We start from the raw sequence: 17,453 nt of genomic DNA on the forward strand, positions 1-17,453 counted from the left end.
TACTTCACGGCCAGCCCATAAAATAAATAAAGCAGAGTGGATCACATACATGGTTAAAACTATTAATAATCTTGCATGTCAATTTTAAACAGTACTTATGTCATTCTATCATTTTTTTAGCCATAATTAATCTATCTAAATCAGTATTTCCCAACCTTTTTGGATCCATATCCCATTTTTCAGGATGAACATGACTATTGCCCCCTTATGAATTTTGTTTAGAAATAAATTTCTCTCGAGGCCTAAATTTACAATGTTAGAGAAATAATTAAATACTACTTTTACCTAATAAGATCAATTTCATATAATTTTTGAATACACATGTAAATAGTTTAAATGCAACGGATTTTTGTCTCTAAAACGTTTTTATGTACTTTTTAGCACTGGCTATCATTGTAAGGATGTAGCCTTAAGTTTTTAAATCTCCGAATTGCCCCCCTCTAAATCCAAATGTCCCCCACTGATCTAAATCTTCTAAAACTTTTCTTCGTATGTTGCGAAATTTCAAAGCTGTTTAAATTTTTTATTTTGTTAAAAGTTTTTACTTATTACTGATGCCTAAAAAAATTTTATTGGTTAATTGTAGAATAAACTTATATTTGGATAAAAAATGTGTAAGAATGAATAAAGGTTTTGCGTTGATTTACTTTACTTACCTGGAACGGAACGTAATTTAACGGTTTTTTTTGTCGAAAGTTACTGGTATTTTTGTTGCGCGTTTATTTCGCGCGCGATCTTTTGTTATGTGGACACAACAGCACAGTTAACGAACTTGAACAGAAGTGGAATCCATTGAAATAAAAACTATACTGAACATTTTATATCGCCGAACACTGCAGAACCTTTGTTGTTTAATTTGCTGAGGTTGTCTTTCAGTATGTTTTCAAAAGCTAAAAGATTTGAACCAATTTTGCGTTTAGGTAAGTTATTACGATTTTTTAAGTAATTCCACGATAATAAGTGAAGGTGTCAAATATATTAAACAATTGCGAATCGGTATTAAAATTTTTATTAATTACAAATTAAATAGGTACGAATAAACTTTTCCCAATTCTACTTTTAAAAATGAGATCAGATGAAACCACATTTTCACATATAACGTTAAAAATTTGTCCTGACCACGGTGGTTCATGTCTTTTTTAAAGTAGACCTAATCAGATGTAGTCTCAGCTGATTTTTGTGATCCATATGTCTCCATACGGTTTCATGTACGAAATATACCTACAAAAGTTTAAATAAATATTTAAAAACTACTAATCTAAGCAGACAATACAATCACACAGACATTGAGGTAATATTTGAAATACAGAATCCATTTAAAAGTTCCTGTTAATATCCCAACTATCTGGTAGTACGTTCATTTTGAGGGTGTATAAAACCACTTAACACGAAAATTTCATTGATATTTTACGGACCTAGTAGAGAATTCAGAGCATATTTATACATTGTAGTTAACATGTCATGTATTAAGAACATTCTGATTACAGGCACAAATAAAACTCAGTCAAGCAATGAATCTAGTCAGAAAACGAAGGTATCAGCTCCAAAATTGCAGCAAAAATCTTTAGCCACTCCAATTAAAATTAACAGTGATGCACAATCACATTGCAGTTCTGTGTCCAGTGTAAAATCATTTGTAACGGTAAGATTATCTAATTTATAAATAAAATCAGACTACTTCAAAAATGTAGATTAAATTACCATGTAATGAAATCAATTACACAAATAAATTAACCATGATTTTGGTTTACTTTAACTCTAATTAATGTTAATTGATAAACAAAAATATGGTTGGTGTAACTAGCATTTCATATAGAACTCTTTTTTATTTTCAATTTCCTTGGTGACATATGTATTTTCCTTTTTCATAGTGACACTGTGCATATTGAAAATATTTTCATATACAATACATTATATTCACTTTTCTAATACTTGTCACTTGATTAATAATTTTATTTATTTTAAACTTTTAGCCAAAACCAGTTAAGCCTTATATAGCTACCAAGTCAAAAGTAACAAGTTCATTAAAGAAGACTAATAACAATGATAATAAGAAAAATATTAGTAAAAAACCATCCACTAATGTTCCAGATCTTGTTAAGGAACAAGAAGTTGAAATCAGGTAATCCTAATATTTTATTTATAAACATCATCTATTTTTCTTTTAAATTTTTTTTATATAATATTTTGGTATGAAGTAATTAAAAATATATATGGATTGTTCTAGAAATAAAGATCAAACAATATCAGAATATAATAGACAAATTGAAGATTTAAAAAATGAAATCGCAGCTTTACAAAGAAAATTGGGTGAAACAAGTTTATTAACAGAAACTAATACAGATATTGAAAGTTTAAATAAAAAACTATGTCTAGTAAATTTATGTGATACAGATGTTCAGAAAGATGAGGTAACAGTTGAGAATTCAGATTCTACTGTAAAAAAATTACAGGACGAAATAAGTAAATTAGAAACACAATGTGATAAATTAGAAAAAGAAGTGAGCAGTAAACAGGTGGAACTAACAGCATTGGAAGAAGTTATTGTTATAAGAGATAGTTTGTGTCAAGATTTACAGAACAAATTAACTGATATGAACATTTGCCTTGAAGAAACTAAACAGAGATTAGAGATGGTAAAAGGTCACCATGCATTAGCTCTAGAGGCCAATGAAAGCATAAGACGGGAATACAAAGCAGAATTAGAAAGTTTGAAAACAAAAATGGATGAAGAAAAGCAAGCAATCCTTAGTAAAAGTAAAACAGAGCAAGAAAATATTAAATCTCATTATAAAACTTTGATAAGTTCAATCAGGGAACAAACAATTGCAGAAAAAGATGCAGAGATTGCAGATTTACAAGATAAGTTGGTTACAAAAGAGAGAGAAATGAAAGCAAAGTTAGAGCAAGTTCAAGAAGCTGCAGATGAAAAATTAAAATTATGTGAAATACAGTTTGAAGAGCGCAGTCGGAGCATTCAGGAACATTGTTCACTGAATGAGCAGAAAATACAAAATTTGGAAAGTGAAATAACAGATCTTAAGTACAAGTTAAGTGTTTGTGAAGATCAAAAAAGTAAGACTCATAATCAAGTTCTTTACTTAGAGAAGGAAAATGGTAATTTGAAAATAGAAAAATCAAAGCTTGCTCAGGAGTTAGTGCAACTAAAAGAAGAATCTAAGAAAACAGTAATTGATTACGAAAATAAGATCAATAAGTTAACTTTAGATGTTGAGAGAGCAATAAAAGACAAGAACAAGTTTGAAATGTCCCTTTCCGTTACAAGAGATATTGTACAAGTTCTGACAATGCGTCTGAGGGAGTCCGATACAGAGTTAGAACAGTTGGAAGGCAAAATACAATCATTGACTAACTCAAAAGAGGCAGTGGAAACCGAACTAACGACATGCAAAAAAACTTTAGATAATACATTAATAGAATGCAATGAGTACAAAGAGGCCCTGGTTAATATTCTAAAATCCAAAGCGGCTCTGGCAAAGGAACACAACCGCATAATGGAACACAACGTTACACTCATTGAGAGCCTTCAGAATGTAGAGAAAGAGGCGTATCGAGAACTTGGCACTATTAAAACTGAGCTCATTGAAGATGTGGAAATATTGAAAAAGGAATCTGATTCTCAAATTCAAATGCTTCGTGAAGAGGTGAGTTTTTTTTTAATAACTACATCAAAGGACAATGCATAAGTGAATTAAAAAATTGATCAAGTTGCCAAGACATATAAATTGATATAGATTCGAATTCCGTTGTTGGGTGAGGACGCTATTGTACATTGTCTCTTTTAATTTAGTGTTAATTAATTTGATCATGAATAAATTAGCTCTAGATTGGTACTATTGAGAAAAGAAAATGTTTTTTATGTTTAGGTTGAAAAGAAGCAAAGACTATGTATGGCGGCGCGGGAGCACGCGGGACAGGCGACGGCGGCCGCGGAGCAGTCGCGAGCACTTCTCGCACACGCCGCCAATGAGATAGCTCGCCTCGAGACTGACAATGAGCGGCTACAGAAACAGGTATCGTATACCATCTACTATATTCGACAAGTATTACGAAATTGTTAGATTTTTCTAACATTATTGTAGCTTCAGACATTCTCTGTTTATATCCAATATATAAAATTCTCGTATCACAGTTTTCGTCACCGTACTCCTCCGAAACGGCTTGACCGATTCTCATGAAATTTTGCGAGCATATTCAGTAAGTCTGAGAATCGGCCAACATCTATTTTTCATACCCCCCCCCATTTTTTAACTGCGCGCGGACGGAGTCGCGGGCGACAGTTAGTATTATGTAAAACTAATAATGTATATTTTTATTTATCTAGATTCAAGATCAACAATCGGTCGTCGTTGAGCTATCTTTACTGCGGCAAGAAAATGAAGAACTTACAATGATGATGGTGAAGCAGTCCTCTATGATGGACAAAATGAAGAAAGAAGTAGAACAGTTGCAAGTAGCGCCCAGATCACCTTCCTTCGGCCGAAAAACCATTAAAATTGGAAAAGAAAATATTCAAACAGTCGTTTCTCCTCTGAGGGAACGGAATCAGTTATAAACATTACATTTCTTGAATATTTTAATTGCAAAAAATCTAATTTATTAATTAATATTTTTTGATTGTGGTTTCGTATGATTGTATAATTTATTACCAGTTTTGAATGTTTGTTTCCGACTTTGTTAATTTATTAATTTGTTTAGGTTTTATTCCATTTGAATCATGTACGTTGTGTACTTTTCATACATAATTATGTTGATAAATAAAAATATTGGCATTGATACAATTTTTTCTTTAAATTATAAGTAAGCTTTTTATACCTGAGAAACATATGAGAGGATTTACTTAAAGCTTACCTCAGTGCCATCTTAACTTTATGTGTCTCTTAGATGAAAAAAATAATAATTCCTAGATCCTCAGCATCAGTTTCTGTAGTTTTATATTGAGTACAATAAAATCTAACTGAAATCTGGTACTTCTTACTCCTACTGTCTTCTTCCTTATATTCTTTTATGTAGCAATGTAGAGCTTTATAATGCAATAGATAATTTATTTTGGGTATAATTAATAAAACAACAAAATGTTGAGCCAGTCTTTTTATTTTAGGTACCAATTTACAAAAGAAGCTTCGCGTTTATAACTAACTGCATAATAACTTAAAATAATTAATCAGAGCGAGTGGTTCGTGGTGTTTAGTGTTTCGAGCCTACATCAAGGAAACGTCAGTGTTCTTTGATACCGATTCTGTTGACATCTCGTTCAAATTAACATCCTTTGGTATTTCTACTGTAATTCATTATTACAATATGGTAAGATAAAGTAAAACTAAGAATAATGGCAAGAAACACGTATTACAATGATGGATAAAATTACGTTTTATACATTACAAAAAGCTTTTTGGTTATTGTTATTGACAAAATTACTCTTTGGATTATTCAGACTTTTATAATAAATCACATTCAACAATTACAGACGATACAGATTCAAATAATATCCTAATACTAACATTAAAGTATGATGGGGTACAATTTTATTCATACAAATATTAAAATTACATTGAGTATTCATATCAGTACAATTTTAAAAACTATCAGATTATTATTTCCAAAGCTGTCATAAAGTAAATAATTTTTCATATAAAAAAATCGTCGAAAACATAAAAAAGATCCGGAGCCCGCGGCGGAAGAGATCACTCGGATATTTCATTAAAAATCAGTCTTCTTGCTAATACATTATAAATGCAAAATGTATAAAACTGGGTACAGTACAATCGGTAATATTATATAAACCCGTGTAAAACTAACAAAACTACGAGTACAAAATGGCTCCAAATACATAAGAAGAACTTGATTTATACTTATCAGATCGGCTACGGATCCACCTAACAAACAAGCTGTCAATAAACTAATTCATAAACCATCATTACTTAGAAACATGACAAGTTTTTACTACGAGCTTAATCTAACAATACGTGCACGATAAGTACAAAATCAAATAACTACAATTTCAAAAGAATATAAAAAATACAAAAACGGTGTAAAGTTAAGCGGAAAATTTGAAATGCAAAAAAATCTCAGACACACATACGGAGAATTGGAATCGGGAGGGGTCAAATTAATCTAGATGAGCGTATCTGGGCACGACGTCCTCGCGGATGAGGAGGTCGCAGGCGGGAGCGGCGGGCAGCGGCAGCAGGTCCTGCCCCACGGCCAGCAGCCCGCCCGCCGGCCCCGCCAGCTCGCCGTGCCACACGAAGTAGTAGAACAGCTGCTGCATGGCCGCCATGAAGCGCCGCTGCTCCGGCATCGCGGACTCGAATGTTCCCAAGATGGCCTGCACGTCGGCGTCGATGCCGGCCAGGCCGCCCCCCGCCGCGCCGCCGCCCGCGCCCGCCCCCGTCACCACGTACAGCGGAGCCGCCAGTCTCAGCCGCGCCAGGCTCACCAGCGGACACAGCGTCCGGATCGACGAAATCAACTCCACCAGACCCTCGTATGTTTTATTGAAATGTTGGAACACGGCCTCCATTAAATTTTTCTGGCCTATGTAACTCTCGTTCACCATTTTCTCGACTATATCCGCCGTCCAGTTCATGTGTTTCATCTTCAGAAGATCCGTGTGACCGGAGTGGATCGCCGTCCCGAACACCATCGGCTTGAAAACCTTCTCCTTTCCCTCCTCCTTGGCTTTCTTTTGCTTATCCCAGCTCTCGTAGGCGTGCACCCTCAAGTAGTTCCCGTCCAGGACCAGCCACGACCGTTTGAACTCGTCGGCCGACGGCAACGAGTCGATGTTGTTGCCCAGCCAGGTGTCGGGCGTGGCGGAGAGTATTTCCGTGGGTGTGATACGTCGCAGGCAATCGGCGTCGTTGCATTTGCTGAGTTGTTTAAATTGTTCGTTGTTATTCTGAGATTGCTGGAGGGGTTCTCCCGGGAATATGACGGAGGGTGACGAGAGCCACACCCTGGAGTAGAGCTTCTGCGCGTTGGTGGCCGTCGTGAGCGCGGCGACCAGGGTCGCTCCGGCTCTGTGTCCCAACAGAGTGACGGATTCGGCGTCACCTCCAAAATGCTTGATGTTGTACTGAATCCATTGCAGCGCCACCATCAGATCGCTCAGGCCGTAGTTTCCGGACGTCGCTGGGTATTTTGAGTTGGATAATATGTCGAGTGCTAAGAAGCCAAACGGTCCTAATCTGAAGTTGGGTCGCACAAACACGACTTCTTTAGTGCGAGCGTATAGAGCCGAGGGTTGGGCGGGACCGATGCCGCCGGCCAGGGAGTTGGCGCCGATGAGCACGACTACGGGCAGGGGGTACCCGTAGTGCACGTGGGGAGTGACGATGTCGAGAGTGAGGCAGTCCTCGTCTCCGGTGATGGTGCTGTTCTCCAGCATCTGCATACATAGGGGAGTGGGCTCGTGCAATTCCAGTGTGCCGTTCCAGCACAGCGACAGGTTGTTAAGAGGCTGCGCGTACGTGAATCTTTTCTCTCCGACCGGTGGTACTGCATAAGGAACGCCGTAGAACTTGTAAACGCCTTCGTCGTAGATGCTATAAGCCAAAAAGTATTTTTTTAACAAAAAATTTAATCATTACAAAATTGCGTATTACTTTAACTATGTAGGTACTCCATTATTATGAAATACTATGAAATCAGTTCCCAGCAAAAAGCTGCAATGAGATAATGGGTTTTTCGAATAAAATCGATAACACTGTTATATATCTATACTCTATACAATTAAAATAATAATTATTAGTTGCGCACCGGTAACTTCTCGGCGATGTTTTTAAAAATGGACAAACTAACGCGCAAACAAAATAAGCTACATTTATAAAAGGACCGAGACTTGTCATCATTGAATAGACTCATTAGAGTAGAAATATCCTTAAAAAATAGTCGATAACAATTCACTTTCTAAACATACGTATCACAATAATCACATGGACAATGCATTTCTAAAGCGCCTACAATCCATACAAGTGACGTCATGACCGGATCCTGGCTTATCTGTATTAAGACCGGCGGTGAATTGAGCTGCACTCAATTAATATATCGTTACAGTAACAATGGATGAGCAATGTGCATTTACGACGGAGCGAGCCGGCCTCTTGTGGGCCACTCGAGTACTGCGACATCGCACGCTGTACTAGCACATGCTATATATGCTAGATGTATGTGCTAACGCGGCTAAATTGCGTTTTACTTATTCATGAGCTGTTTTTGCGCACATACGACAGACTGTTGACACTATTTTTACATTGCAGACTTTTGAAGATACCTTAAAGAACTTATTGGATGTAGAAAATTTGTTTTTTTTAAATACTTGGATGAAAAAAAGTAAATGTCCAACTTTAATTCTACACAACAATGTACTCTGTGTTTAAAGGTTATTTGCAAAATCACTTTACGTTAAATTCTATTGAACCATGAATTAGAATTAGTATCTACAGTAAAGGCCTCCTTTAATGACCTTAACGTCTCTGAGTGCAGTAAGTGATTGTATCATCATCATCACTATATGTCCAGACTGATGGGCTTGGAACCTACCCCAAGTTAGGGGTGACAAGGCCATAGTCAACCATGCTGGTCATTTGCGGGTTGGTTGACTTCATACATATAATTGATGTTTGCATCACAATGTTTTCCTTCACCGTAAGAACATCAGATAAATGTACAAATGTAAATCGAAAAACACATTAGTACATGGTGGGATTTGAACCCAGGACCTGCAGATTGCAAGTCAAGTGCTTAACCCCTGAGCCACCGACGCTCCCTTGTGATTGTATACCACTAACTTACCCTTCCACGGCTCCACAGGAGGTTAGCGTTGTGATATATCGTCCGAGGCGAAGAGGGCGCTGATTTGGCGGCCCGGTTCGCGAGGCCACTATGATGCCGATGATCACCGCCAGCAACAGCAGAACTACCACCACACACACCATGATGTCATCTGTAGAAATAAAATCTATTATAGTTAATTAACAAAAAACTACATTTTAAAATTGTTCATCAGTCTGTTCACAAGTTCGCATTTGAAAAGTCTGGACCATATTTAACAGGACTTTAAATGGCTGTTGTATGCTAGAGTTTTTGAGGCCATTTTTTTATCTTCTATACTTCTTACTATACTTACCAATAACAAACTTTCTTTGCCTGACTCTTTCCTTGAGTGGAAGCCGTGTTGCAACTTTACCTTCCTCTTGGTCCTGAAAAGTAAAATTACTATAATGTTTGTTTTTCTATCTTTCTATAATATTTTTTTTTAAAGCAATTATCACAAGATCTATGTATTCTATAAAAAGCAGCAGAAGAAAAAATAATATTAATATTAATAATAATAATTAACTTACAGCAACATCTAACTTAACATTCTCCATGCCATCATTAGTTGTGTCGAATTTATCTTCCAATGTCTCCATAGAGGCAAGAGTGGCTTCTTGAGCTGCATTCCTTTTTTGAAACATTTTAGGATACTTCACATTGAATATGCCTAAGCGTTTTGATTGGTCATTTTCTCTGTCTGTAATGAAACAAAAACATTTAGAATATACCAAAATTCTACATGTATAGAAAAACTATATTTTTCCAACTATGCTTATAATTTGCATGTAAAAAAAAATTACCATTGTCTTTAGGTTGCAATAACTTTGCAAAAGCTTGCAACAATCCTATTTGGGGTTTGGTATTAATGTCTTCATCAGTTTTCTCTAATGTTTTCTCATGTTCTGTGTCTTTTTCTATGGTACTCTCATCCTCCTAAAACCAAAATGACATTTAAAACTATGTACTCTTATATCATTTAAAGTTGAAAGGAAACAATAAAAACCTAAGTAAACTGAACAAAGGATACTGAAATCACCATGCACTGACAGATAAGGTTATTTTAAATTTTAATAATAAAATATCATGTTTTTTTTAAATAAAACCATTAAACATAATGTTACTACAGCATAATTAATCATCGTCGAGAAGATGAATTTAAAAAAGACACATTTCCTACTTTTGTCTTATCCTTTTCCGAATTCCTTGTGAAAAATCCAGGCATTTTTATGGCTCCTATAGGAATATATTTTGGTTTGACTTCCCTGCCTTGTTCAGTAACATCCCCTGCTAATGCCGCCCTCACCGTTCCCTCTCCTTCCATCTTTTTATCTTCAGAATCGTCCAGTTTTTCATTTTCAGCTTTCAACATCATTTCTTTTTCTTCCTCCTCAATTTGCTTTTTATCCAAAGTTTTATTGTCGTTTTCAGAATCCATCTGATTAATATCGACGGTACTCATGGTTGAATTAATAAATAGTACACAAAAAACACAGTATTTTACATGGATGAAGTTTAAACACACTCAAATATACCATGCGGCGTTTCATATAACGTAACTAACTATAGTTAATTGATTAATTCGCAATAAAGTATCATTTTTAAAAGACGCTATGAAATGCAGTAGAAAAACGATTCAACACGCATAAATGCACATCAATGGCGCAAAAAACCGCGCCGCTCCCCAACCCTCGCTCCTTGAAGCCCGTCTAAACAAAGTTGCCATTACAAATAAAATTGGATTGAAATTTTCAAGTTTTCAACCATTAATACACTCTGTAATTTGTATTATTGTTGTATATTGAATAATTTTTATTCAACCACGAGTTTCACCATAACATTTAAATTAATTTATAACTTTATTATGCAAATGTAATTATAAAGTTAATCCAATAATTGAAAGACATACATCCTTACTTAATATTATAAATGCGAAAGTAACTCTGTCTGTCTGTCTGTCTGTCTCGCTTTCACGCAAAAACTACTGAACCGATTTAAATGAAATTTTGTACACAGATAGTCTAGAACCCGAGGATGGACATAGGCTACATTTTAACGCGAAAAAGGGGTTGTAAGGGGTTGAAAGTGGGGGTGAAAGTTTGTATGGAATTATCGTCATTTTTACAGGTAGAAGATTGAAACTTATTTTCAAGGCTAATTTAATAAAGATAAATATGAAATTAAATTTTTGGAAAAATTTTACCCCCAAGGGTGCTAAATAACAATAGGGGATGAAATTTTGTTTGGCAATATATTCGGTTTTGTTGAATGTTTTCTTTAATATGTTTTGCTATTACCCTTACCAATATTTAGTCTAGAGCCTGAGGAAGGATATAGGGCACATTTTAACGCGAAAAAGGGTTTGCAAGGGGTTGAACGTGGGGGTGAAAGTTTGTATGGAATTATCGTCATTTTTACAGTTGGAAGCTTGAAACTTATTTTTGAGGTTGCTAATTCTATATAAATAAATATGAAATTAATTTTTTGTAAAAAATTTACCCCCAAGGGTGCTAAATAACAATAGGGGATGAAAATTTGTTTGGCAATATATTCGGTTTTGGTGAATGTTTTGTTTAATATGCTTTGCTGTAACCCTTACCAATATTTAGTCTAGAGCCTGAGGAAAGACGTAGTTTACATTTTAACGCGAAAAAGTGGTTTGAAGGGGTTGAAAGTGGGGGTGAAAGTTTGTATGGAATTATCGTCATTTCTACAGGTAGAAGGTTGAAACTTATTTTCAAGGCTGCTAATTTGATAAAGATAAATATGAAATTAAATTTTTGTAAAATTTTACCCCCAAGGGTGCTAAATAACAATAGGGGATGAAATTTTGTTTGGCATTATGTGAGGTTTTGTTGAATGTTTTCTTTAATATGTTTTGCTATTACCCTTACCAATATTTAGTCTAGAGCCTGAGGAAGGACATAGGGCACATTTTTACGCGAAAAAGGGTTTGCAAGGGGTTGAACGTGGGGGTGAAAGTTTGTATGGAATTATCGTCATTTTTACAGTTAGAAGCTTTAAACTTATTTTTTAGGCTGCTGATTTGATATAAATAAATATGACATTTGAAATTTGTAAAAGTTTTACCCTCAAGGTTGCAATGTAACAAAACGGAATAGGGGATGAAAGTTTGTATGGGAAGATGTTTATGTGAATATTTTGTAAGTTTAATATTTTTTGGCATTTTTTATAAGTTTAAGTAAAAAAACAACAACAACATAATTCTCGACCCGTAACCCAGAGGGGTAGGCAGAGACCCAGGACCTACATTTGGCGCGGTCCGGGCACACCTCTCTCTATGTTCTTCTACATACATCAAAGCATAGCACGTTGGTTAAATAAAATAATTAGCTCAAGAAAAATGCTACCCAAAATAGTATTTCACGCGGACGAAGTCGCGGGCACAGCTAGTATGCAATAAGATTGTTTTAACATTTTTACCACATAAAATTCTTAATCTGAGCATAAAACTGAGTATGAGGAATTAAAAATTAAACAGCAAACATTGACATTTACAACAATATCAGAAAATGTCAATGCTTAACGAATATTTTATTAATTGTTGTTGCCATTATATGAAATTAATTACGTTTCTGCAGTTTTTTTTATTATCCTGACCAGGTTGCGAAGGTACTAAGTACTATGTATTTTGTACAAAGTTATTTTTATAGGTAGTTGAAAAAGACGTTGTCAATGATCACCTCCAAACTGTTGTGGCTAGTCAATTGCATTGTAGGCGATAACTTTTATTTTTTTAGGTTAAAAAACAACAATCCATAACATCATTATTTATTAATTAACATACATCTAATAAATATAATTAATGTTTTTCTAAAGCTTTCACTAGAAGGTCGTTAATATGATTGACTAAATTTCTTGGATCCATAACCAGACCTGCAGTCACCATGGCATTTGAGAAGAGCTGCTGGGATACCATGTTAGCTAATTCTTTGTCACTGGATACGAGTTTGTGTAACTTCTTTATTATTGGATGTCTGCCAAGGAAAAGTCAAGCGTTAGAGAGTCTTAATGACTGGGTTACATTATGCCAGTACAATAGGACAGTAGCACTGGCTTACCATAGACTATATAGGCTCACTGGCGCCAATTTTACATTATACCAGTTGTATGCCAGCGGTGATTTTGAACGCTACTGTAATGTCATAATGTAAACCAGGCATTTTTTTTAAAACAAAATGTGAAATTACTTACTTTGCGTTTATTTCTAATTGCGGTCTCAATAGAGCGAATCTGTTTTCTTCGCTGAGGTTTTGCGCCTGTGTTCTTATGAAATGTCGTGCGGCGGCCATTTCTGGTATTACAATGACACACGGATGCGTGTCCAGCTTTTGAGTTGTGCGCACTTCAAACAATTTGCCATTTAAGTTTGTTTTTAAGAACGATATTAAGTCGTTAACTTCGTTTTGTTGCAGATCGTCACTACCTGAAAGAGGAAATAAATATTATTAAATGGCAGAGAATTACACTCATGTCTAACCTCTACCTATGTTTAATCTTACCGATGACTGTTTCACTTTTATCAGTCGATTCTTTTTGCATGTCATTTTCAACCGAGACCAAGGAGCGTCGTCCGAATTCTTTAAGTTCTAATAGAACCAGTTCATCATACATTTCATAACAGAACAGCACCTCAAGGTCGCGTTTTTTAAGAGATTCGTAATACGGTGATGTTTCGGCGAGTTGGCGACTGTAAAAACGGGAAGGGATATAAATATTTTTTTTTGATGAATGTTAGCCAGCACTTGACCACAATCCCACCTGATGTTAAGTGATAATGCTGTAACATTTTACATTATTATTCTTTGCATCTAAAATACATTAATCAATTACAAAAAACCTCAAAATCTAAAAAAAGTTTTCTTTTGTTATCTGAGAAAATTTTTTCTGTCCATTTTTACAGATATTCATTAGTTACAATACTTTTGTCATTTTCATATAACATAATAATTGTAACACAAGAAAATCAGGCTTTTGATAACTGCTTAAATATAAATTTAAATTAATTGCTCACCTCGGTGCAGCTAAATAATAAATAGATTTTTGATCATCCTTTTGCCTCGCACAATAATCAGCTAGAGATGTCTTGACTCCCGCTTCTAATTTGGATGATTCAAATCTTAGCATTTTTGCAATTTCTTCCTAGATATGTTAAAAAAAAAAGTGTTCTATAATTTATCGTAAATATTTTAGTAAGCAATTGGTTTATACTATGTTTGTATTAAATTATTTGACAAATTCACAGCTTTCTCTACGAGATCACTATTTATTGAATTTGTTAATTATAATATAAAGTAAATTTAATACCAAGTATTTACCTTCTCTAAAGGACTCTGACTGGTAACAATTCCTTCTTTCAAAAACAACGAGTAATCCTTGTAAAATGCATCAAATCCGACTGGATCTTTCTGAGCCATTTCACACATAAACTTTATAAATCGGTTTGTCAAAACTGTTCGCAGTTTTCTGGAAGTATAACAATATAACAATGATTGTATATTTAATGTTATATAAATTAACCATTAGAAGAAGTATCCATTTGATTAATATGTAATTTTTTTTATATTTCATCTGAATAATTGTAATTCTTTCTAAATTTATATCAAGTATATGAATTTATCTCAAAATAAACTATAATAAAAAAAATGTTGATCTTAAGACAGACAGAAAAAAAAATTATGTAAATAATTACTTACACAATTAAAGCACTATTCTGGAGTAGTTCTCTGCTTAAGTTAAGTGGTATGTCCTCAGAATCCACAACACCTGCAATATTATTTATGAGTTTGCTATAAAAGAAGTGTCTCAAACTAGTCACCCAGAGACATAAGCCTTTGTTCATGTCTCCAGGCGACTAGTATGATGCTGCTGACTGGTCCTGTTGTATGATGAAACAGATTTTTGCTAATGTTATATTATATCTATGTAGTAGTAAGTGTATTCGTCTCCTTGACCTTGTCCCACTTACGTAGGGTCGGTGCACCAGGTTTCCTTCCTCCAAATCAATCTGTCTGCCGTCATCTTGATTGTCACCCCCTTCTTGATCATGTCATCTTTCACGCAATCTTTCATGTAGTGTATTATTTGTAAGTGTATTATTAAGTATATAATTATATTTTAAATACCCTACCTTTAACAAATCTTAACCATTTTGGTAGAATATTATCAGCTTTGCTTTTAATCAATATTTTCCTGGAGTACAGTGAAACACCAACGTCAGAATCCCTGGACATTTCAAACAGACCCGGTTTCCCTTCAGGAACATAAAGAATGGACCGAATGCTGATGGGTGCATCGGTTTTGTAATGCAATGTGAAACGTGGCTTATCATATGAGTTGCTAATAAATCTATAAAATTCTACGTGTTGTTCATGTGTAACTTCTTTTGGTTCCATTAACCATACGGGCTGAAAATATTTTTTAAAAACATTATTTACCTTTGAAATATTTCATTTTACTGAGTCAATCGTTTGCATATAACATAAATACCTTTATTGAGTTGACTTGTTCATTATTTAACAAAATTGGGCTTCCAATGAAATTGCTATATTTCTTGATTATGTCTGAAAATGTTAATTTATAATTAAAAAGGTCCTTTCAAAGATCAGTATTGAATTTAAAAACATAAATAGTATAGTCTTTACCTTTAACTCTTTCATCATCCGCAAACTCCCTACAATCTGTTTTGAGATAAACAATTATCTTTGTTCCAATTGGAACATCATCCACTTCTTGGATTTCATATGTTCCAGAGCTGTAAAATAAAATATTCATTTTGTCCTGAAGCGACAATACCTAATATGAATAGCTAATGTATAGGTTATTTGAGAAATTGTTATACCCAACATATTTTGAAGTTCAAATTTTAGTCTAAAATTTTCAATATGTCTTTGCCTTTGGATTGGATGAAGATGTGAAAAAAAACATACCCATCTGAATTCCATTTCAATCCTGGTGATCCAGACTTACTGCTCCTCGTGTAAACTTCAATTTTATCAGCTACCATAAAGGCTGAGTAAAAACCTACACCAAACTGGCCTATTATTGTATTAGCTTGTTCTGCACCTTGTTTTTTTATCTCTTCTATGAAAGACTTGGAGCCGGATCGAGCTATGGTACCTAAATTTTGTATTAATTCATCTTTCGTCATACCTATACCATTATCCTGAAATAAAATGAAACACTCATTTTTTTTCGGATTCAATTTACATTCTATAGGTGTTCATAATAAATCAATAAGATTACATAAATAAAACTTATATCAAAAACTATGACTGTTCCCCACAAAAGCTAAACACATAATTTATAGCAGTCTAGAGCAATATGTATTTTTTCTACATTCAAGCTTCTTCTTCTTTTAATTTATAGTGGATTTCGTCATTTTTTCGATGATTTCGCCAATGTCAAGGTTGAAGATAAATGAAAGTGAAAAGTGTATGTGATCTAAATATTAAATAGCAAAAGACAACCAAGGTCACGGAGTTGAGTATGCTCTGAAAAATGACCGGTAGCTGATGATACATATAGGCTTATATAATACAAATCTTTCATTGCTAGTTATCATACTATAAGTCTCTATGTAAAATAAAAAAATCTATTATACCTGGAATGTAATAGTTCTATTTTGTTTGTCTGTGATGAGTTTAATTTCCAGTGCTCTATCAGTGTTGTCCAGCTGTGGGGCACCCTCTGCACCACTTACACTTAAATAACGGAACTTCTCCAGTGCATCACTTGCATTGGATATAAGCTCCCTAATGAATACCTACAACAAAAAAATATCAATTGCATTTAAAATAATTATCACATACCAAATGCAAGTAAAACATTTAAATGACTTACTTCTTTGTCTGAATATAAAGACCTTGCTACAATATCAAGTAACATGCGCGTTTCGGCCTGAAATTCTTTCTTTTCCGGACTAGATTTTAAATTTTCAGCTTTTTGCTGATCAGACACAGTACTAAATTTTGCCGATTGAAGAGAAAATGACCCTGTAAAGTAGTTATAAAATCAGTATGTTCGAAAATAAATAATATTATATATCACAAAACAAATAAATTTCAAACAAACCCGGCTGAGTTCTTAAAATAGTAATTCGATTAATATAATTTGCATTATTTCTCGATTGAAAAAGTAACCTCTTAGCGAATTGTATTGATAAACTTGATCTCGCGCGTAATGCTGACATTGTTTAGCTTAAAATATATTTTAAGAATATTTTATACCACTGCTTAAGTTATTATGTTACTAATAACAACTTTTCTTGTTAAATATTTGAATTCTATTACTTTCTATTTAGATATTGATAAAGAAATGAGCGAAAAACAAGGTTTACGGAATACGAAACTGTCAATGTCAATTTTAAATATCGCAAAAATATAATTAAAATAAAGTAATTTAGAGAAGAAATAGTATAACTTCGTGTCTTCTATTGCTAAATTTATTTTGTAAATAGGTTATAAGATTGTTCAATTGTGATAAACAGAAAATGTAAACTTTTTGGGTTCAATTATGCACTACTATTTTTAAAATGAATACGGCTTTTTAAATTAACAAGATGAAAGTTGAGGCAAAAAGCCTTGTATCCATTA

The 17,453-nt window shown here is 34.1% G+C and overlaps 3 protein-coding genes across 3 annotated transcripts; 1 reads left to right on the forward strand and 2 right to left on the reverse strand.

The window, feature by feature from the left end:
- The first annotated feature begins 668 nt into the window (after positions 1–668).
- Positions 669–4,603, forward strand: LOC106708709 (spindle pole body component 110). Its single transcript, XM_014500254.2, has 6 exons — positions 669–920; positions 1,488–1,642; positions 1,974–2,122; positions 2,228–3,665; positions 3,888–4,034; positions 4,346–4,603. Exons 1-6 carry the CDS (start codon positions 878–880, stop codon positions 4,574–4,576), a joined length of 2,163 nt encoding a protein of 720 aa, XP_014355740.2. The 5' UTR covers positions 669–877; the 3' UTR covers positions 4,577–4,603.
- A 500-nt stretch (positions 4,604–5,103) lies between these two features.
- On the reverse strand, positions 5,104–10,510 carry LOC106708914 (neurotactin). The gene is made up of 6 exons (XM_045677867.1): positions 10,019–10,510; positions 9,642–9,774; positions 9,369–9,538; positions 9,152–9,224; positions 8,818–8,968; positions 5,104–7,568 (listed from the first exon to the last, which is right to left on the reverse strand). The coding sequence occupies exons 1-6, from the start codon at positions 10,298–10,300 to the stop codon at positions 6,131–6,133; spliced, it is 2,247 nt and encodes a 748-aa protein (XP_045533823.1). The 5' UTR covers positions 10,301–10,510; the 3' UTR covers positions 5,104–6,130.
- A 2,104-nt stretch (positions 10,511–12,614) lies between these two features.
- On the reverse strand, positions 12,615–17,170 carry LOC106708677 (heat shock protein 75 kDa, mitochondrial). Its single transcript, XM_014500213.2, has 13 exons — positions 16,933–17,170; positions 16,702–16,853; positions 16,463–16,624; positions 15,789–16,024; positions 15,504–15,613; positions 15,349–15,422; positions 14,990–15,266; positions 14,556–14,625; positions 14,178–14,325; positions 13,874–14,001; positions 13,362–13,549; positions 13,054–13,285; positions 12,615–12,836 (listed from the first exon to the last, which is right to left on the reverse strand). Exons 1-13 carry the CDS (start codon positions 17,048–17,050, stop codon positions 12,662–12,664), a joined length of 2,070 nt encoding a protein of 689 aa, XP_014355699.2. The 5' UTR covers positions 17,051–17,170; the 3' UTR covers positions 12,615–12,661.
- Positions 17,171–17,453: the final 283 nt, after the last annotated feature.

The sequence above is a fragment of the Papilio machaon genome, chromosome 5 (assembly GCF_912999745.1).
Source record: "Papilio machaon chromosome 5, ilPapMach1.1, whole genome shotgun sequence".
Taxonomy (NCBI): domain Eukaryota; kingdom Metazoa; phylum Arthropoda; class Insecta; order Lepidoptera; family Papilionidae; genus Papilio; species Papilio machaon.